This window comes from Siniperca chuatsi, linkage group LG7 (assembly GCF_020085105.1).
Source record: "Siniperca chuatsi isolate FFG_IHB_CAS linkage group LG7, ASM2008510v1, whole genome shotgun sequence".
NCBI lineage: Eukaryota > Metazoa > Chordata > Actinopteri > Centrarchiformes > Sinipercidae > Siniperca > Siniperca chuatsi.
In genome coordinates this window covers 20,084,027-20,105,739 of record NC_058048.1, presented here as the reverse complement: position 1 = coordinate 20,105,739, position 21,713 = coordinate 20,084,027, and the positions used below count along the sequence as shown (strand labels likewise).

At 39.6% G+C, this 21,713-nt stretch overlaps 1 protein-coding gene across 27 annotated transcripts in view; it reads right to left on the bottom strand.

Annotated features, from left to right (window-relative positions):
* The window catches only part of LOC122878748 (muscleblind-like protein 1), a 66,901-nt gene that overhangs the window by 4,264 nt on the left and 40,924 nt on the right, over positions 1 to 21,713 (bottom strand). For 10 of the 27 annotated variants that reach the window (XM_044202018.1, XM_044202016.1, XM_044202020.1 and 7 more), the window contains 8 exons: positions 14,866 to 15,036; positions 9,722 to 9,940; positions 6,455 to 6,694; positions 4,269 to 4,322; positions 3,281 to 3,431; positions 1,637 to 1,672; positions 629 to 720; positions 211 to 284 (listed from right to left, as the gene is read on the bottom strand). In XM_044202018.1, coding sequence (XP_044057953.1) covers positions 228 to 284; positions 629 to 720; positions 1,637 to 1,672; positions 3,281 to 3,431; positions 4,269 to 4,322; positions 6,455 to 6,694; positions 9,722 to 9,940; positions 14,866 to 15,036 — 1,020 coding nt within the window. In that variant the 3' untranslated portion in view covers positions 211 to 227. Of the gene's footprint in view, positions 1 to 210; positions 285 to 628; positions 721 to 1,636; positions 1,673 to 3,280; positions 3,432 to 4,268; positions 4,323 to 6,454; positions 6,695 to 9,721; positions 9,941 to 14,865; positions 15,037 to 15,228; positions 15,822 to 21,713 lie in introns of those variants that run through there. The other 17 variants (XM_044202028.1, XM_044202030.1, XM_044202031.1 and 14 more) reach the window with 10 other exon arrangements.

The window sequence follows — 21,713 nt, the reverse complement described above, 5'->3', positions numbered from 1 at the left end:
TAAGTTCTACATTACTTGAATAAAGTGGGTGGTAGAGATTTTGCGAAAGTAATGATGGTAACTGTCTGAATAAACACCATTGTCAGCTGCAAAAAGAAAAAAGAAGTTGTGGCAAATCGTTCACATAACAGAGCTGTTTGGATGAAAAGTAACACACAAAACTGGTCCAAATGCAGTGTGTGAGATGTTCGAAAGAGGTGCAGTACATACTGTTCTGATTGAGACTCCTACATCTGGGTCACATACTTGTGACTAGTCAGATGGTCTGCAGATATTATTGGAATCTGATTGAGAGGGGGAAGGAGAGAAATAGAGGGAGAGGGAGAAAGGCAAAGACATAAAGAAATAAACAGAGGGACAAAGAAGGAGGGAGACAGAGGACAAAAAGCACTTCAACCTACATTGATAATAAAGATAATTATTGTAATTATCTAAATAATCACAGTATCAGATGCTCTGAAAAGCTAGAAAAGCTCAGAGATGAGCCTTGTGGACCATTCATGCATTTTTCATTAAGAGGCACATGGGAATCATAAGATTAAAAAATAAATAAACTAACAGATGCTGAAAAGTCTAAGCTGATCCCAGAAGTGAAAAGAGAGAGAGAGGAGGCAGGAGAGGAGCAAACCTGATTGGCTGTTGCGGTTGCAAAGGGAACACTTGTGGCAGATGTGGTGGCTGCAGACACAGTGGCTGGCGTAGCACCGTGCATCATGGGTACTTGGAGGGAAAGATCACACAGGCAGTTGAACCAGAGCAGATTTAAAGCTTTTTTGTTAACACTTAATTTGTACGTCTGCCTATAGAATGCTAATAAACATGAGAAAAAAATCTGTTAATAGTTTTAAATAGCTTATAATCAATTCTATTGTCTAGTGATCTTTACTGTTTTTTCTAACAATGACTCCACCACTTTGAGTAAAGGAATAGCAACAGACGTGCTGTGGAGGAAGAAAAAGAAACTTTAGAGTGCAAGGTAGCTAACTGGCAAATTTGAATGGCAAAATATAACCTCGGATGAGATTATCTTTTCTTTAAACACTCTTTCTTTTGGCATTAATATTGAACAGGCTAGGTAATTATCTTTTGTTTTACCTCCCTAAAAAAGAAAATTACAACACTACAATTACTACTAGAAATAATGCAAAAGCTTAAACTTACAACAAAAACTACTACATCCAGCACTACTTCCACTACCAGTAATAACTCCTCATGTTTATATGGCATGTATAACCAGACAGTACAATGAGGTGCTCTAGAGGTTAGAGAGCTTGGGATGGAAGTATAATGAAGCAAGGATCAGGAGGGATTTTAAACTGCAACAAGCATTAGGTGACAGATAGACCTGTGGCAGAGCAAAAAGGGATTCATTCCATACCACAAAGATGTATTGCAGAATATAATAAAACACATAACTTCCAATTGAAATTACACAATTAAATTCAAAATCTAAAATTGCAATTCAGGTTTTATAACTGTCGACTGCATTGAAAAGAGATTACATATGCCATTTTGGGTTAATGTCAAAGTCTAAATTCACAAAATGGAGAATGTGCTCACATTATGTGGTGAGTTGATGACACGTGAGTGACTAAAATGGGCTCAAAGATAATCGGTAAGGAAAGCTGGCACCTACCAACACTTGTTGCAGGTGTCATGCACAATATCGAGCCTGCCCATCATGCATTGCAACAGGGAGTGGAGTGAATAGGGAGGAGAAGAAATAAAAACATTACAAGTGTTATTAAGTCAGACATATTGGATTCAACCTGGGTATGAACAAACTGTGCTCTTAATATGTTAACCTGCTGGCTTCAGTACAATGGCTATATAGCTGATTATGTGCCAATATAGATCATTAAGAATTACATAAAATAATCATTCCTTTGCACACATCACAGTTGCTGCAACTACACATATTGCACAGCACAGGAAGCATATACATGAGATATAAAGCTCAATTGTGGAGAACTTGCATACTCTGCCTGTCCAGCCCCAGTTCACTGTCCAACTCTCACTGCTCCATTAAATGGACGGGCAGATTAAACACTACCAGTGCTCCCATTTTCCTGTCAGCAGCGTAACAGCTGTTTGCACTGTGGTAGTTTCGAATGACCTGCTTTTAGAATCCTCAAAGTGTGTTGCAATGACCTGACAGTCCAATAGCCTGGGACATATGAGGATCTGAGTATCCGAATCTCTCACAGAAGGGAATCGATGGCAGGCTATTCTTAGGCTGTCAGATGAGAATATGGGACACAGTGTAAAATGAATATGCAGTGGCCAGAGAAGAGCTGTTCAAATAAGCTTTCTGTACCTGTGTGTGTACTATATATGCACACATAATGTACATTAAGGGTGTAATTTCCACTGGGGAAATTTCCACTTTTCAAAATCCTTGTTTTGTCCCCCTATTTCACAGTTTGAGTTTCATTTACTCAATAAAACCTCTCTAAACTGTGACATCTTACTGTCCAGCTGCCAAAATCCAGATGACAGCAAAGAAAAGTTGATACAAATGTTGATTGATCACAATAATAAGCTTCAGAATGCTTTTTGCTGCCTTTTGTTTTGCCTGTCAGGCTGCATTGACTATCTGATGGGTTGAGCTTGTTGGCGCTGGATGCAGCCTGACAGGAAGCTCAGCAGACACTTGTTAGGGCCGAAAAAATAATATGACCCCTTCTACAATGTTTTTGGGATAGGTTTTGATTTACAGTTGATTATGTGAAATCATAATATTCTCCTCAAAAGAAGCCAAAGTGGATCATCAATCAAAGACAAGGCAATAAAAGACATCGTTGTTGATACAAGAATTGATATGTAGTTAAAGATGCAAATATGTTATTGCTTTCAAGTCTGTATCCATTAATCTTTTCAGGGGGGTTAAGCCATTAATACAGTAATACTGATACTAATAATACTAATAACAGAATATAGACAACCATTATTAGGGCAGATACAAGGACCATTTTTAACACAATGTGAATTTGCTGAGTTGATATACTAAAAACCTATATACGCAGAAAATAGCAGCCATAGTATCTTAAACAAAACCAGTCCTGACTCATGATACTAAACCTACACCCATGCTGTACATACATGTGCAATTAAGTCCATGCAAGTTCTACCTTTTCACCATCAATGAAATCACATCTCATTCAGCCATTCACTGCTGATGCCAAAACTGTTTTGTGAGAAACTACATGTGATTTGACAGCAAATAGCAATGGGATAACGGCCACAACACAACATGGATTAAAGAAGGCTCAGGCCTTACCTGATGGTATGAAGGCAGCCTGCTGCTGAAACTGCATGTTGGCCAGGGCCTGTTGGTACTGGAATACGCCAGCATTGAACATAGTGGTGGCACCGTTGGCTTTTTCAAGTGCAGGTCTCTTTGGTAAAGGAGGCAAGACGGGAGGGAGCCCCTGATGAGGGGACAACACCAAAATAAAGGGATGGGAGTGAGGGAAATCAAAAGATGGTAGCAGTGACATTCAGGACAGAGAGAAGAAAGAATTTCATTAGAAGATAAAGTTGCCCTTCCAAACAGCTATTACAAACACTGGCAAGCAAGCAGTGGACTACACTACCTCTGTCAGAGCAAGACAGGACCGTGGCGCTAACTGACATCTATCTTGCTAATGACAACAAAAAACAGTCCTCTGGACAATGTAATGAACCTTATGATATGATTTTGAATAATACAGTACATAAAATAATTATTTTACTACATCTTTCTGTAAAGAGAACTATAATGATAGCTTTAGTAGTTATTGTATTGATCGTTGGACCATCAACAGAAATGATGTAAAGCTGCACTGCCAGCTCCATGATAATAGTACACTATAAGCCATGTTAAGACTATCAGGACACCTCTTTAACAATTATACATGCAATATGGGAAGTGACAAAATCATGCAAAGATTACTATACCTTACTTGACACTAAAATATTACATTTTCATGCCACCAATTAGTTTCTTTTGAGATTCACTTAAGGTGATGAACTGACCATTGACAGTGAAAAATGTAAAGGGTTTCGTATTTAAGTCCTTTTCTTTTTTGGTCCTTGATGTTTTAGATTCAAATTAGTCGTTTTATCAAAATGTTTTATGCTACAAAACTAATGGCTATAATCAGTTCATCACCCCTCAGTGTTTCCTCAGTTCAGATCATTAAATATCTGCTTTATTTTAGAACTACAAAAGTATATCTACTACACCACAGCTACATGCCAAGCTAAAAGGTGAAAGGTTATAGTACCAGGTCAAAAGTTGCGTCGAGGGGTCGCTTCAGTGATTTGACAGCCGACTGAGTCTTAATTAGCAGGCAGCGAGCACATGATGGCAATGGGCCAATGGGGTTCAAGCGCATTAACATAAACCAGCAAGCGGAGGTGCATCATGGGGGCAGCAGTGCAGTGTGGGTTGGTGAGAAAAAAAACAACAAAAAAACAAACAAACAAATATAAAAACAAATCATTGGAATGCAATATACAACAATAACAAGACTAGGGCATGCACATTAATGGCTGTAGGGTTACTGAAAATAATTATGGCCCTTGATGTGGTTTATTGTCAAAAGAAAATTCTGTTTCATGGACTATAACTTTGAGTACAACAGTGTTCTGGTCCAGATTAATCGGCTTTGTTACATTCAAATTTAAGGCAATCCTGGATTATTATACATACACTATGAACATCATGTAATATAATGTTGGCTCACAAAAAAGCCCCTGCTCTAGAAACTGGGTTTACTTACAGTCCTTGGTGACTGGGCTATGGCAACTGCTCTAATGTCATGTTAACTTGATCCTGACCCCTGGTCCCAGGCCAGGGTGCAAGCGCCATTACCATCATCTGAAGAGAGCTAAACACTGTGTTTTCCACAAAGTCCTACCCCGACACACATTTATTTCATTTTACAATGGCCATAAGTCAGAATTATGAATAACTTTTGTTAAGTTGTCACAATTACAGTAGATATAATCTGCCATTATTAAGGGAAAGATTGCCTGCTTAAATATAAAGCTCAGGCTTGCACTTAAATTGAGAATTTTCAAAGCACTTCAGTCTGTGCTTTCAAATATGACTGATATGATTTTTTATTTCCTTATTTATTGCGTCAAGAATAGATTTTAAAAATGATATTAATCATTTACATTACTCACATTGTACTATTTTATTTTATTTATTTCATCTCACTTTTCACTGTTTAATTTTATTGCTATCTCTCATATCCTTTGTTTAAGCACAGTGCTGTACAAATAGGGGAGCGGTTAAAAGAGGCAGATAACCAATCGGTAGGGTATTTAACCACAAGCCTTATCATGTTAGCTTTCATTTGGATCAAAGCACTTTAGTGTGTGCTTTTAAATACACAAAACATTATTTGTTCCCTTATTTATGTATGTTCATAAAATTAGAATTTAAGCTAATTAAAGATAATTTAGTCCAAGCCTGTGGCCACGTTGTAAAATTAGCATTTTCACCACTGATCATTTCAAATGCCATACAAGCTAAATAAGACTAAAAGAGTTAATCAGCTGACAACATTTAAAATTCTATAGAGAAGAGAGTTTAAAAAAGGCAGATAATAATAATTCTATTGTTCAAATGTGGAGGCAGATCTGATCATATTATGCCTAATTTGGCTTTATGGAATAACTTTAATGTGAAATGTTAACTGAAATCAAGCTTACCCTCCTTTCTGGAATACCAGCTGCATAATGTCATCTACAGTACATGGCTGAGCAAAACCTTATTGTGTCCCTTTATAGAAAATTATCACTGCATTGCAGAAACAAGGTTGAAATTAACAGTAGTCTTCACGGTTGTCTTTTCAGCAAAAAATTAACATACCTATGGACTGTGAACAGCAAAATACACAACTAACAAAGCAGCAAAAACAAGGAGGAGCAGGAGGAGGGGAGCAGTAGGCTCAGTCACACACTAGCATGATCACTACAGCCTGCTGCTAATAAAGCACACATCGACTCTGTATCTTCTTAGTGCGTATAGGGTCAGAGCTGAAGAGAGCAGGAACAGAGGAGACTGGAATGTGTGCTGGGAGATTGAGTAAAAGCACAGGGTAGAAGATATTGACTCAAACAACTACATCCATAAGAAACTGGAAAATCAAGGCTCTTATCATTAAATAAGAGTGTGTGTAGTATACTGTATGTGCTCAAAACCCGGATAGACCCAGGTCATGTTTAATGCACCCACATTAGAAGACCTTAATGATTTGTTTTAGGTTATCACATGAGAAATCAAGTCTGGCTTCTCCTCAGTTTTAGGAATAACTATATGAACTCTACACTTGGTCACATGTTATTTGTTTTAACTGATAGTAATTCTGCTGCCTGCACTTGACTGATGATGCTATGATACAGTAGATGCTCTTTAGCTTGAGTCCCTCTTGGTGTTGTAATGTGGACAGATACCTACCATGGCTGCTGCAGCCGCAGCCTGGTTGACTTGGTGTTGGGCGGCTTTGATCTTGGCCTGCAGGTGAGCCGGGGGGTGAAAGTACTTGCACTTCTCCCTCGAGCAGCGGCCCTTAATGTAGTCCATACACACAGTGACTGTGTTGTCGTTGGTGTCAATCATAGTGCTATCTGCAGGGTGGGCAAAGCGGCAGTCGTTCTCCCCACGTGTGCAGTTACCCCGCTGGTATTCCCGACATACCTGGTGCACAAAAATACACGTTTTAATACTTTTGTTTTGTTTAAATGACAATAAGGCTTTGATCATAAACCTAAAACACACACATAAATGCATGCATACACCAGACCCACACACACATTATGAAGTTACTGTTCACTTTATTTCACATTTGATGAAGTAATCAATCTGTTCAGTCATTTCAGAACTTGACAATCACTTTACCAGACAGAGCTAACCAATCTTAATGACAGATTCGGCCATTACTGTTGATTTATAAGCAGAGCAGACCGTAACCAGCGTTTACAGACTCATCAATCACACAGCATTTATCTATTATTCAAATGAGCCGTGTTGTTGTTCTTCCTCATGGAGACAGAAGGGGGCAGCAACTGCATGAATAGTTGGGAAACTGATTGCCTCAGCCTGAATGCAGGGGCTCAATGAGGCTCATGGGAAATATGAGGTTGGTTACCCTCAAGGGAGGCTGTAGCTGACGTAAGCCCACACATAATAACATATACACACACACACACACACACACACACACACAAGGTGGGTGCACATATAAATTATGAGGCAGCATTTTTTACAGAATTCAATTTTGACACTTAAAGAGCTGTGCAATAACTTAAGATCTCCGTTTGAGCACAGTCAGCCACCGCTGAGTCTGAATTGCATTCAGAATCCTTTCCTACACCAAATGAAATGTAATTTCATGGTACGTTGTATCGATCTATCAGTTATTGTGATAGAACAAGCCATTTACCAAATGTCTGTGTACCGGTCTCACTGTCTGCATGCATAAAGGATTTGATTTGTGGTGGAACGGCTGCCAGACAAAAGGCCACCAATGCCGTTATCTACAAACTAACCCTGCTCTGTCTCCTGTCATGACAGCTCATCATCCGCAATCAACGATTTGTGTGATCGATTGGGTAGGATTCTCTCTCTGTCTGTCTCTTCTTCCTCTTATGTACCTCTCTCACACACTCACGCATTCACACATGAATGTACAACTACACATGCACACTCACACACATTAATTCCCCACCACTGCCACCATCACCACTGCTGCTACTGGTCTTATTTTAAAAAAAGAGAGACTGCCTTGTTGTCAGGCAGATGTTGGAGAGGCGGGTGAGGGAGGGAGGGAGGGAGGGAGGGAGGAAACAAGGGAGAGAAAGAGAAAATGTAGGAGTGGTTGATGAATAAAGAGTAAAGGACAGAGCGATGGGGATCAAGGAGTCTTTGGGATCGAGTGAGCGTGTCTGGCATGGAAAATAATTAGGGAAGAAAGGGAAGACTAAATGAAAGCAATTTGATGTTGTTTGCACCAGGTGTGGACCAGTGTGTTTTTTCTTAACAGTGGTTAATCATGCATTAGAGAGAGCTAACCCAGTGGAAGTGCTTAGTTGGACAAACAAATAAAGGACCTGTTAATCATATTTCTGTCCCCATGGTAACTGTCTCTCTGGGCCATTCACATCACCATGGTTGCAGGTAAGCAACATTTTATGAAAGGCTGCAGTATAGCTCCATAAGAGATGGAGACAGAGAGACTGCCAGAAAATATTTCTCAGGAAAACAGTCTGGAGGATTGTCTTCTAAAATAGGAATTTCTCTCAGCCTCAAGGAAATAGCCTGTACCATATCTACTGACTGGTATGTGTGTCAGTCCACAGAATTCCAAATATGTTTATTTTGAACGACACACGCTAGAAACTAAAATATGGCAGCCCCTTTTCTCTAAAGATATTTTTAGAAAACCTAGTTCCTGACAAATTAGGCTAGGCTATGAATTCTCCCAATCAAAAAGCTTCACCAGTACACATAGGCTGAGCGCTACAGGCAGTGTTGAGCCTAAAATTCTTGAAGGGAAAACAGTGAAAATGAGCAGATTTTCCCTCTACTGCCAACTATTGCATTTGGCTAATAAATATTTCATATCTGTTTGTCTGTTTATTGGACTTTGGTGCAGAATGCTATCAATACTTTGCCAGACAATCGTTTCAAACCCAGTCTAAATCAAGACCTGTATGTTCTATTAACAATAACTTCTTGCCTCCAATTTTCCTCAACCTCTTCTTCTCACCAGTCCTCTATGAAATTCAATTGCCACTCTCGCCTTTGTTTCTGTTATCTTTGTCTCGCCTTGCCACCTCCACCCCATGACCACAACAGGTCTTCAAATTGATTTCCAATCTCCCCTACATCTCTTTTTCCTGTCATTGACCCATTTCCTCGCTATGCATGTCATCCACTCGTTCATCGGGCCCAGAGACTTCCTCAGTCTCACCCCCATTAATTACCCAGCTACCTAACATTACATTTTAAATGTAACCTTCCTAACGTTTTTGCACGCCTCCTGCCTGCCTCCAACGATTTCCCCATTATTCCACTGCAAGTGTTTCCCGGGTGGGGCTGCATAATGGATGAGATTGACTTACTGTCCAATTAATGATTATCTGAACACAGCTAGAGGAGCGGCACTCATCAGGTTTCAAATGACAGATTGCTTTCATAGAAGAATTAAAGATTTTTCTGAAAATTTACTCACTGATACAGTATAACTTGAGCTTGTGCCAAACAATGCTGTCTCCTGCTGTTGATGGGATGCAGCATCAACAACGATAGTGTTTGTAGAGAGATACTCTCATTAACATCTCTTTCTCTTTACTTAAGTCTGGGTAATGACTGTATTATGGTAATGGGATGTAGTTACTGTAACAGAAACTGTGTACCAGATACATAATTAAAGTCTACAAACAGAAACTGTTGAGGCAAGACTTTCCAACCCATGCCTTTAATATTCAAATAGCACAGCCCACATTTCAAAGACCAATCTGTTTGCAAAACTGGGAAAAAGATCCTCACTGTGTTCAGTGTTAACTAACATTTTGTTCATCTCTTTTAATCTGTGACTGATATGAAAGTAAAAAAAAGAACTATGCAAATCATCTCATCTGTGTGATCTGTGGTGTGCGCATGCGGTCATATTTTTTCCTATTTATACCTGCGTCCGTGTGTGTGAATGCGTGCGTTCCTTACCTCCAGTCTGTCTGTCCTCATGAGTTTCTGTGCTGCAGCAGCAGCAGCAGCTGGTACGGGGACATTGGGGTTGCTGGTGACCAGTACAGGGGCACTGGGCAACATGTCAGCGGGCATCAGGCCGGGCGACACAGGGCCAAGGTAGGGGTTAAACGCAGCAGCCGCTGCCGCAGCAGCATTGACATTGGTTGCAAGGCTGGGTGTGACTGAAAACATGGGCTGTGGGCACACACAAAATGAGAGAGTTGGTCAAAATTGAGCAAAAAATTAGCAAAACTATCTTTCTCACAAAGTCTATATATAAAAATGTTGAATATTTAATTACATCTACCAATAAGTATAATGCCATCTTTCCTCACTCTTACTCAAATTACCCATTAAAGATATATGACAATAGATGGTGAACAAAGAGATGTGTGCAATTTTCAACAGCAAAGCAGAGGATAGGAACTGTGGGATGCAGAGGGAAAGAAGATGCAAAAATCGACAATTAATGGGCTTACACCTGCGGGAAAACAATGTCTTCTATGATGGCAGCTTGTCTTTCATTTGAGATAACACTTACACTCTGTATGTATACTCCCCACATGGATCTGATGGAATCACACGCTTCATACACAAAAGCTCACACACATATAGGAGTAATAAGGATGAGGGACATCAAGCTGTGTGTGCATGGGAGGGGGGAGAGGGGCTATACTATACAATAATGTATTGCCTATATGTGCTAAAATGTCCACATTCTGTGAGAGGGAGGCTAAGGAGTATGCTAGCTTACATAGCTGCAAGTTTTCCCTGCACGTTCCTGACCTCAGCCCCAGTCTGGGGATTGTCTCTTGAGTCCCTGCCAACAGGACACAGTGAGTAATAGAGCAGCGGCAGCCAAGGCTGGACAGCTACATTCCTCCCAAAATCTCCTCCCTGCTCTAGGATGACTCAGAAAATCAGAAACAATGGCGTGGACTTTCTAATTCTTCCAGTGCTGACCTCTGGAATGTCTGAAGAATTATGTCCTATCACAGGGTGCTCTGGAAAGGTCTATGTGTCTCTCTCAAGGTGTTCAGATATCAATTTGGGATATTCGGAGCTCAAGGTTGGGATGAAATAGGTATGATGTCAACAAAAAGACTCACAGTCATGAGGTTGTAACAATGCAGAGATGTCATCCTGCAAAAAGTTTATGACCCTGCTAATGTCTCTTCACTTAGCATTAAATTGTTTCCAATAATGATGGGCCATTGCAGATTCTTGCTATAAATCACAAATGCAAACAGATTGAAAACAATTATGTTAAATTGAGCATATTTACACAGTAGGAACAGAAAAATATCTCACTCCATGCCTCCTGTCAGCAATTTGTGTTGCAGCAGTGATGTGGTGTTTATGTAGCTCTTTCTCAGACAATCTTTTAGTTATAAAGATTTCCCTTTTATATACCCTGAATCCAGATTTGATCACACAAGTTAAGATTAAAGATCAAAGACAACTTTTCTACATCATAATTTTATGTGACAACAGAATGCTATGAGACTGAACAACTCAACTTGCTTTTTAAGAATTAAATGGAAAGATCAAAAGCAATGTGATCATCATTCACATATTGTGCGCTTAACTGCCAGGCCTTTCATTTTTACAGTATCTTATCTCCTGATTATTTTATGCAATATGTTATTCCTAGGCTATTCAGAAGAACCTGGTTCGTAAAATGTGCTCAATGTCACCAAAAGATTTCCATTTAATAAATGTTATCATAAAAAAAAAGAACATTATCTGAACAGCACCTGAAAAAACAAAATTCCAAGGTGCTTTATGTGAATTAAAAATGTAAATATTTCAGGGCTACAAATGATAACGGTGAGAGAAGTTATATATAAGTTAAAAAAAATACACCTCAATATGATAAGAAAAAAATAAAGAGAGTGTATAAGACATTATTAGAACTTGAAAATTTAAACTTAAAGTGGGACTATGAAACTTTCCCTGAACAGCGTCCACCATGGCCACAAGTGACAATTATGGGCTAAAGTTAAAGGTCCAGTATGTAGGATTTAATGGCGTCTAGGGTGAAATTTCAGTTTGCAACCAGTTGAATACCGCTCACATCACCCTCCCGTTCCAAGCGTGTAGGAGAAACTACAGTGGCCTGAAACTCGAGAGAAAACGTGAACGTCCCTATCTAGAGCCAGTGATTGGTTTGTCCATTGTGGGCTACTGTAGAAACATGGCGGTGTAACATGGCAACCTCCGTGGAAGGGGACCCACTCCCTATGTAGATAAAAATGGCTTATTCTAAGGTAATGAAAACACGATTCTTGTTTTCAGGTCAATAATAAAAACATACTTGTAAATATTATAATATATACTATTTCTGCCAATAGCTTTTCCTAAATGTTACACACTGGACCTTTAAATGTAGTGTAACAGCAACACAAGTAGAGAAAAGTCATGATGTCACAACAATGTCATGGCACAGCTTTATCAATCTAACGTTTGCCAACATTAGCTAACATTAGCCACCATAAGGTACTGTTCATACCAGACCAAGGCAAGTTGTACTGTAGCAGCAAAACTCTTGAAGATGTTGAGCTGAACAAGATAGGGTTTTATTGCTTATTAACTAAACTGTTTGTAAGAGGGAGGCTTTATTTCATCTTTGAAAAATTACAAAATCAACAAAAAAAGATTTGATTGTGATTTAAAATATTACTGATTCTTAATGTCCATACCAAACAAGTGAATCATATATCTACTTTATATCCATCAAATGTAATAATGTTAAAGAAACCTGAATTTCAGATTTGTTGGAGATTGTTGGATTGCTACATCAGCTACACTGAGCACACTCTAGCTTACCTCCCTACTTACCTCCCACCAAAACATGGAAATACATCTAATTACATGAGGAAGACGCCACTGGAATGTCCTTCCCTTGTGGCTTTTATGGTTTTATTTCACTTATTTCACACCAGTTTGGTGCACCAAACAAGTACACCAAATTTCCTTTAGTGGAGTGAGTGAGTGTGTGAGTGAGTGATACAGCACTGTAGATAGATATAATTGTAATGTGGGCTGTCCGCTGATGTTGACTCTGTAATAAAAAAGCATCATGAGCACCATCACTCACAACCAGCTGTAATGGACCCTAATTACTTCACTCTCTGCACAGTTTCATACGTAAATTTTGTAAGCACCCTCCTACGCACATGGATGCAGGGGGGACAGGTAGAGATAAAAAAGTGGGGGAGCAGCAGATAATAAGTGGTAGAAATACTGGGGATGGGGGCAGGAAACTAAGCAAAAGACACAAGGGAGGGAGGAAGAAAGTCTGATTCCTGGAAACGCTAGTACTCAGTCTTACCCTTTTTTCCCTTTGCACACAACATAGCTCTGTTTTCTTGACTTTTCTTTGTAGTGCAGGTCTAAAGCCAACTCTCCTCACTGCTGTCATCCTATCTCCTTTACTTTACCTACCTGTCTTTACTCTGTCCATTTATCTCTTCCTGCCTCCCTTTCTTCTTCTGCTGTGTCCTCCTCTGTCAGCCTGTCTTCCTCCTTCTCTCCTCTCCTTACTTTCTCTCTCCCCATGACATAAACAGAAAGGGAAGGCTTTGCAATCCCAGGGAGATCTATTGCTTCTTTAAACCCTGTCATGGTTTCCTCTGTTCCTCTCAATGGGCCTCTCGACTCAGCCCCTCTTCCCCAGATAAGGGTGATAAGCCATCGGCTAAGTGTGCACATGCGTTTGTGTGTGTCCAAGCATGCAGCTTCTGAAGCGCTTTTGAATAGTCTGAGACAAATTTACTCCAGCGCTCTCACTTAAAGATAAAGGGACAGAGGCGAAGACAGAGGAATTACTTCAAGCCTGACTGACAGGTCTCATTGACTCTGTAAGGTCTCATGGACCGGGCAGGGAAGGATTCATTTGAACCAGCAGACTGGGGCTCCGGCCATCACCTTGAAGATCCTTGGAGCGTACAGCACAATTTCTGATGTAATTTACTACGTGTATGTGGATGTGCATGCATGGATTTGTGGGCATGTTAATGATAGCATGATAATATTATAATACGTTATTGATCACTGTATAAATAATAATACTCCTACAGTGATGGTAAGGATTCAGTGTCTAATACCTAGGCCCCATTGTTCAAATGTTACTTGATTAATCCAGCCTAACATGATATTAATGAACTTGCTGAAACAATTACTCAATTGATCGATCACACACAAACACACACAGTCAATCGACAGAAAGTGAATCTGCAACTATTTTGATAACTGATTAATCATTTATGTCATTTTTCAAGCAATAATACAGACTTTCTCTGGTTCCAGCTTCACAAATGAGACAATTTTCTGTGTTTCTCTGATTATATGATTATAAATTAAATATGTTTGGCTTTTGGACTGTTAAGTAAGACTGTACTGTAAGACAAAATTAAATGTCAGCTTAGGCTCTGAGAAATTTTGATGGCCATTTTTTACTATTTTTTGACATTTTATAGATGGGGACAGCGCTGGGCTATAAAGCAATTTTGGCATGGTGGGCACAGGCAACATTTCAGGTCACGTGATGCCCAAAAAGACTCTCCTCACACACGTCATCATTACAAAAGAAACAGCTGTAAACGATGAATACATTTTCCAAATTTGAGGCATTAGGTCAAGTAAAAATTAAAAAGTCTCAAATAATCATAACAGGCATAAATCATTTTTTCATGTCTGAAGGTAGCCAGCAGGAAGTCAGCTAGCTTGGCCAGAGCAACTTTCATTAAGAAGAATGCGGCACCATCTTGATATCGGTATCCAGTTCTCTCAATACATATGTGGTTAAAATCATATTGTGATAATGACGCCAAAAGATCTTGGTCTTGGTTTAAGTTAAATTATCCTTAAAATATATTTAGAGTTCTTTCTCTGACAATAACTCCAGATACATTTTTAGCCAGCTTCAGAAAACTAAGAAACCCAGGCTTGTGTCAGGTCATCAATACCAGAACAGGTAACTTACTTATTAATGTATGATGAATGGGGCCCTGTACACTCCTACAAAATGAAGTATTTGTACACCCTGTGTGCAGGAAATCATTACTATTTGTATTTGTTTGTGCATATAAACTACGTATGCATATGCGTCCTCTCACCACTGGCTGTAGCTGTGTGCCGGGCATCATGGCGTTGGCAAGCTGCATCTGCTGGGCCAGCATGGCCATGTTTTTCTGCTGGATGAGGTTGTTCCTTCCATTGATCTCCAGCTGGGTCTTTAGGTGGGGAGGAGGATGCAGATACTTACAGTTCTCCCTGGAACAGCGGCCCTGATGGGGTGAGAAAGGAGGAGGAAGTAGGGGGAGTCAAGGAGGGTGAAATAGAAAAGAAGGAGGGATATGGAGGATAGAGACATGGAAAAAGGGCAAATTAGAATAGTGTTTTCCCTTAACTGTTGCCTAATATAAAGAAGTAATGAGCCTTGACTCAAGTTGCTGCCCTCCCATTTAGCAGGCACTGACCTAACGTCTCTGACATCTGGGCCTGCCGCTGGGTTTGTTGTAAAGAAGACCGATCAGTTCTGCTTTCCATTCCCCCTTCGTGACCTAAGCTGTGCGCTCACTACCTTCCCCTATTTTCTCAAGGTCCCATCGAGAGACAAATTAGCTTCAAGAGATAAAGAGGATTAGCTGTCTATCTGCTTCTGCTAACAGATTGTAGTACATAGAGCGAAAGAAAAAGAGACAGAGAGAATGATGCACTGTCCCAGTGATGATATGGATACTTTTCATTATCCAATAATCTGGCAATTTTGTTTTCATTAATCTATTAATCATTTGGTCTATAAAATGTCAGGAAATATTGTGGAAAATACTTTACAATCACAATTTCTTAAAGCAATGTCAATGTGAAATCTTTAAATTGCATGTTTTGTCCGATCACCAGTCCAAGACCCAAAGATACTAATTTTACCATCACATAAGACAAAGAAAAGCAGAAAATCCTCACATTTAAGAATCTGGAACTAGAGAATTTTTGACATTTTTGCTTGAAAACCGACTTAAACGATTAATAGATTATCATAATAAACAATCGATCAATCGACAAATATTGAGACAAATTATGTTACAAGGAAAAGATGCTCAAGTTCAAAAAGGTTGAGAACATATCTTTTAGTTGTTAAGTAAATGTAAAGACAGGAAATTAAAAGGAACGAGAAAAAGGAAAGACAAAGAGAAGAAATGCTTAGCTTTTAACATGCTACCTGAACTGCTGCTGCACTGTTGTTCTAACTCCAAAGAGGAATTGTTTGGGGAATTTAAATTAGCCAAAGACCCACGCTCTTCTCCGTCCTACCACGTTAGAAGCTGTCCCACTTGATGCTGGATGTTTTGCAGGGCCCTGTGAATCACTATTGATCTCTTCCCAATTGAGACAAATGAGTCATGTGTCAGTATTTTACATCATTTCAGAATATAACAGGCTGGAGAATTGATGCCGGATCGATACATGATTGGAGACTTAAACAACAATAAACATACACACATGATGGCACTCTATCTAATATTCTGCTAGTGTCTATAGACAGTGCAGTGTGTGTCTGGGTGCTTGGTTCTGTGGGTGATTATATTCATCCAGCAGCCGGCAGCCCAAGGGGAGAAGGAGGGAATGTAATTTACACTCTCATAATGCCTGCTCCACTGAACACTCCACCTGATAGGTGTAATTTTTTAGATATCTCCTCCTCTTTTTTTACTCCCCCTTTCTCTTTCATTCCTTTCCTTCCGCCTCGACCCCCCAGACATCCCAAGCCCCATGCTGATATTTTCTCTCCTCCATGAATACAGAGCAGCTGAGGTGCAGAGGTGCTGCTGTGATCTGTGTATGTGAACATGTTCATGTATGTGTGCAGAATGGGCAAAACAGAAGTACTACCCTCACTCTGCCTCTGTCGCTTTCACTCTTTCTTCTTCTCTCACTTCAATATGTCCCCATCAAAATGCATCCTCTACCCATCTCTTCCCATTACTCCTTTATATAAATCTGTCTCCAGGGGATGGGGAGACCAACCCTGCGACAACTCCACAGTAACACCTCCCATGGGGAATTAAAGGTTGGCTGTCATGCCACTGCTTATCTCAGTGAGATTACCTGCTGCCCACTGCGGCCCACTATGACACCTGCTTTCACAACCTAACACACTCTTCCACTCTTCCTCTATTCCTCCCGTCTTTCCTCACCTTTCGTCTCCTTGTCTTGCTCTATCTCTCCATCTCTCCCTTCTATTCCTCGTGCAGCCTTTTCTGCCTAGCTACTGCAGGAGAGGTACTTTGCATTGGAGAGCAGCAGAATGTCAAGAGTTCTTTGACCATTTTCATTGGCTGAGAGCTGAGAGCAATAGTACTCGCAGCCTGCCGATTGGCCTAGAGGCACACATTAACAATGCGCCTAGTCTGGCTCGACCCTGTGGTGGATGTGACTATTGATCAGTACTAATTGGATAATGTCTTTTGATTTTCAAGGCACATTCCCTCTGGGTGACTAGACTCTAGCATGCCAACTCGAGCTGTGTGTATGTGTGTGTGCCTGTGTGTGTGTGTTTGTGTGTGATTAACTGTGACTATACAGAGCTTATCATTATATAATATCCCCCAAACAGTCTTTGAGGACAGTCTCTGCATTGGTTTGCAATGGTCATCTTTAAGGTGGCTTTAATTAATATTTTTTATCTTAACACTATTTCAAATGACTACAGTATGTGTAATTTCAAAGGTGTCGCTCACAGTGGCGAACCCACAGAGGATTATCCCCAAATGTTGCAGCTCTCCTCAGTTCTGTATGAAGCATTTTAGCCTCTTTCAGCTCATTGTTTTTCTGGTCTTGTTCCGACGGCCCATTATTCCAAAACCCCAATAGTCCGAAAAATGTCCCATTGGACCTAAAGCCCATTTTTCCGACAGCCCGTTATCCCGAAAACAAACTGCCATTATATTTTGGGGTTTCGCAATAATGGGCCGTCGGAACAATGGGCAGTCCCTGTTGTGCTTTCTTTACTGTTTAGGTTCACATTGACCACTCTCATAATGTCGTTTTCGGCCACAGCAGGCAGCTGTAGTAGTAGTTGCAGTGTAGCATTTATCAGCTAAAGAGCCCGATATTTAACTAAGGAGTGAGTGGAGAGCAAAACAAGGGTAAAAGGAGAGTGAATATTGCATTTACATTAATCGGGTGGCCAGAACACAACTTCAAGTGAATGTTAATTGTGTTCCATGTCTGCTGGATGTGTAAATAAGCAACTGTTTTCTATTACTGCTTTTGTTACTTTTAAGCCCTATCAACTAAAATGGTGATAACATACCAGCGTTTACAGCTTGTTTCACTCGCCCTCAAGTGGTCTGTTATTGCAGGTTTAAATAAGTTTTAAACATTATTATTATTATATTTTATTTTCTGACATTTTTAAATATGCAAAGTTATATTGGGTATTATGGGTAGCTGCAAAACTTCTCTTTTAAGTGTTACGCAATGACATTTTCAAAATAAAATGTGGTTTGAACAAATAGCAATTAGAGAAATTAGGAATTTCCATCGCCATCATTTAAAAAACCTTCAACCTTCTCTTACGAAACCATGATTAGCATCAAATTAAAGAATATTTTGTGGTTAATGAATGTTTAGCAGTTGAATCAGCAGACTGAATACAGGAATTATTTTGCCTTGAACTCTACTTTTGGCAAAGCTGAAGAAGACTTGAAAGAAAGGAAACAAACATTATGATGGAACAAAAAAGCTTTGTAAGCGAATGTTTTTCTTTTGATGGTTTTGGTCCCCTCATTTCCAGGGCAAGGACAGTGGTTTTAATGTGATTATCTGGCTGCTCAATCAGTTGTAGTTGTTGAATTACACTGTGTAAAATGTTGATCCAGAATTGCTTATAATACAGTGCAATCTGATTTGGACAACTGTCTGATGTCTCTTGTCATTAATATGTTACTGTAGATTATTTTGTTCTTTGGAGATAGACACCACTGTGAACACACTGTCTGGATAGAGTATTTTCATTAGGGTGATGGTGAAATAAAAATAATTATTGTGCTTGTAGTAATGACGATTTACCTCTGAGCATTTTATCAGCAGCATTCAGAAAGGTCAGCAGGTCAGTTGACATAGTCCTATCCCTCTTGTTTCACCAATAGCCCCATGCTATGTTAAACAATTCAATCCTATGTGAGGACTGAAATCCTAACCGATCACTGCCTGCGATGCTAATGTCCTGGCTTATCTTGTGCCTTTCTTCTCTGCTGTTTTCCCCGCTGTCTAAACAATGTCAGTACAGGTTAATGGTGAGCCAGTTTGATCCAAACCAGTCCTCCCTCTGGCTAGAGTGTATGACTATAAGACTCACTCAAGTTGACTCTGTTCCGCCTTCACCTGTCTGCCTGTCCTCTGCTGAGAGGCTAATATGCTAACAGACTACCTGCGTCGGTTGCTCACGCACTCTCTCGATTGCTGTATCTTCCTGTTTCCCTCCCATCCTACCTTTCAGGTGATTGTCTGGACTAGTCTGTTCTCCCAGCAAGCCATTGCACCAAACAAATTATATTCTTTCTTCATTCAAATCTACAAAACATCTTTTAACATATCACGGTAAGATTTTGGTAAACAGCCCCCACATGCGGTAGTCTCATCACCAAATATAGATTCTGAAACTTGAACCAATTTGCTTTTGCCAGGTTTTGGCTGCAGCAAAGCATAGTTTCACTTGCTTTTAATTGGCAAACAGTTAAAAGCAAGTGAACCAGCTGTCACAGTCCCACTCTTAAGTGTATGTGTGTGCATGTACATGCATGGGAATGGAGCTTTCTGCACTCTTAAATCACCTTGGCCTCATTACACCAGATATCTTTCATCCATATTTCAGCTTATGGACACACGCACACATCACTATTATTTCTTTTTAGGGTAATATAACAAACAGTTTCGGGTGGCAGAATATTGTTGATGCGTATATCAGTATCAGGAAAAATAAAGCTAAATTAGTAGTAAGCATATACACAAAGACACGTCATAACCTTGAGTTACTTCAATTACCACTGCTGCATTTTCACTCCAGTTTCAGGTGTCACGTGTGGCTGGTTCTGACCTCGGCAACAACATGGTTTTAATCAATATCACATAATCCTCTATGATAAGGTTACATCAACGAGGCCGTCCACAATAACAATAGTTAGTCAGGACAGTGGGCACAGGAGTTTTCTTAACCCTTTAATTCCCACCTACAGAGAATTAACATGTGATTTTACAGTTTTTCTCAGCTCATCTGAGCATTTAGCGTCTTTCAGCTCATTGTTGATTTTACGGACTGCAGCTTTATTGTTTTGATTCAGTCTCAACACTCTCATCAACCTTGTTTCAAGTAGCAGCAGGCACAGCATAGAAAGTAAGTGATTAGCTGGTGAATACAGTCAAACCTTTACCAGCTAAAGAGACAGATATTTTGAGCTTGTGTAGACTACAACTGAGCTAAAAGGAGACCAAATACTATACATACACTCATTAGGTGAACAGTAACATGACTCTAAATGAATGTAACTATTGCTCCATATCTGCTAGATGTGTAAATAGGCAACTGTTTGCTAACATGTTAACTATAACAACTTTATAATATGTCAGTGTTGTGTTTAGAATTTGTTTCTGTTGTCAACACAATGTAATACTGTATACTCATTGCACGCGATACTTTAGGTAAGGCAAGACAGGCAAGGCAAGTTTATTTGTTTAGCACATTTCAACAACTACAACAACAACTTTAACTACAGGGCACTGCATTGAAAATGACCACAATGATCTAAAAGACGAGAGTCTAACCTATCAATACATTTATTAAAAGTTCACATTCATGCAACTTTCATGTAATTTTTTAAATAGCGGTCTTTGAAAGTTCTACATAGTGATAGCGTGATGGCAGAACAGTATAAGGTAAAAAGGATAAGAGGGATTAGGGAAATCTGCAATTGTATACTAAATAATGCCTTACAAGAAACAGACCATCGTTTTGGCAAAGAGATGATTATATTCTTTGGGGTCATCATACAGTACATAGAGATACATAGATGAGCAGATACCATAAACAAAAGATGTCTTATCTCTATGCTGAAAATGTGGTAAAGGCAAATCCTAACCATTCTAATCCATCTCTTCTCTTTCTTTGTTTCTTGGGCACCAATTTTATCAGCACAAAATTATTTCTAAACAGTTATTTTAATTATTTTCTGCCTTTTCATCATTCATTTTGTCCCTCTTTTCATATTTAATCAGTTTGATCCAAGTCCTTGAAATGAGGGGTTACAATTATAGGACAGTGAAATAAATGTTTAGGAAGTCCTGTTTATAATCATCCAAAGTACTAGAAGCTTATGACCATATCTGCCAAACCAAGGCTCAAAGCACTTTGGATCCCATGTTTCATGTTTATGACTGACTTACAATATTCTGTGTGTGTGTGTGTGTGTGTGTGTGTGCTGTAGAACTATACAATCAAAGCCTCAAACTGTCAGTATTATTTGTTTCCTGTGGTAGTTTGGCAGCTCTCTGAAGGATGTGTCTGTGGAATCCCAGAGAATAAAACCCATGGCAGAATTCAACTCACGGACTAGCAACAGACAAAAACAAGAACAGAAGAAGAGGAAGGTAGACACTCAGAGAGAGGTATGAAAACAGAAAGAGGGAGACAGACAGAGAGAGAGACAGGTGCGGAGTGTGTTTTCCAATTAATATTAATCAAAGCAGTCTGAGTGATTTCAGCAGTGTCTTTGCTGGCAGATATCTACATCCTCCAAGTGTTGAATGGTGCATTGCTTTCCACCAGGCCCTTCTGCATGTTCACTCCCGTAATCACCCATTGATTCTAAATGATCTTTTAATCTACCCGTCCAGAATGACTCATTCCAATTTAACCACACATAATCCAACAGCCTCTGATCTTTTCCGCATTCTCTCTCTCTGC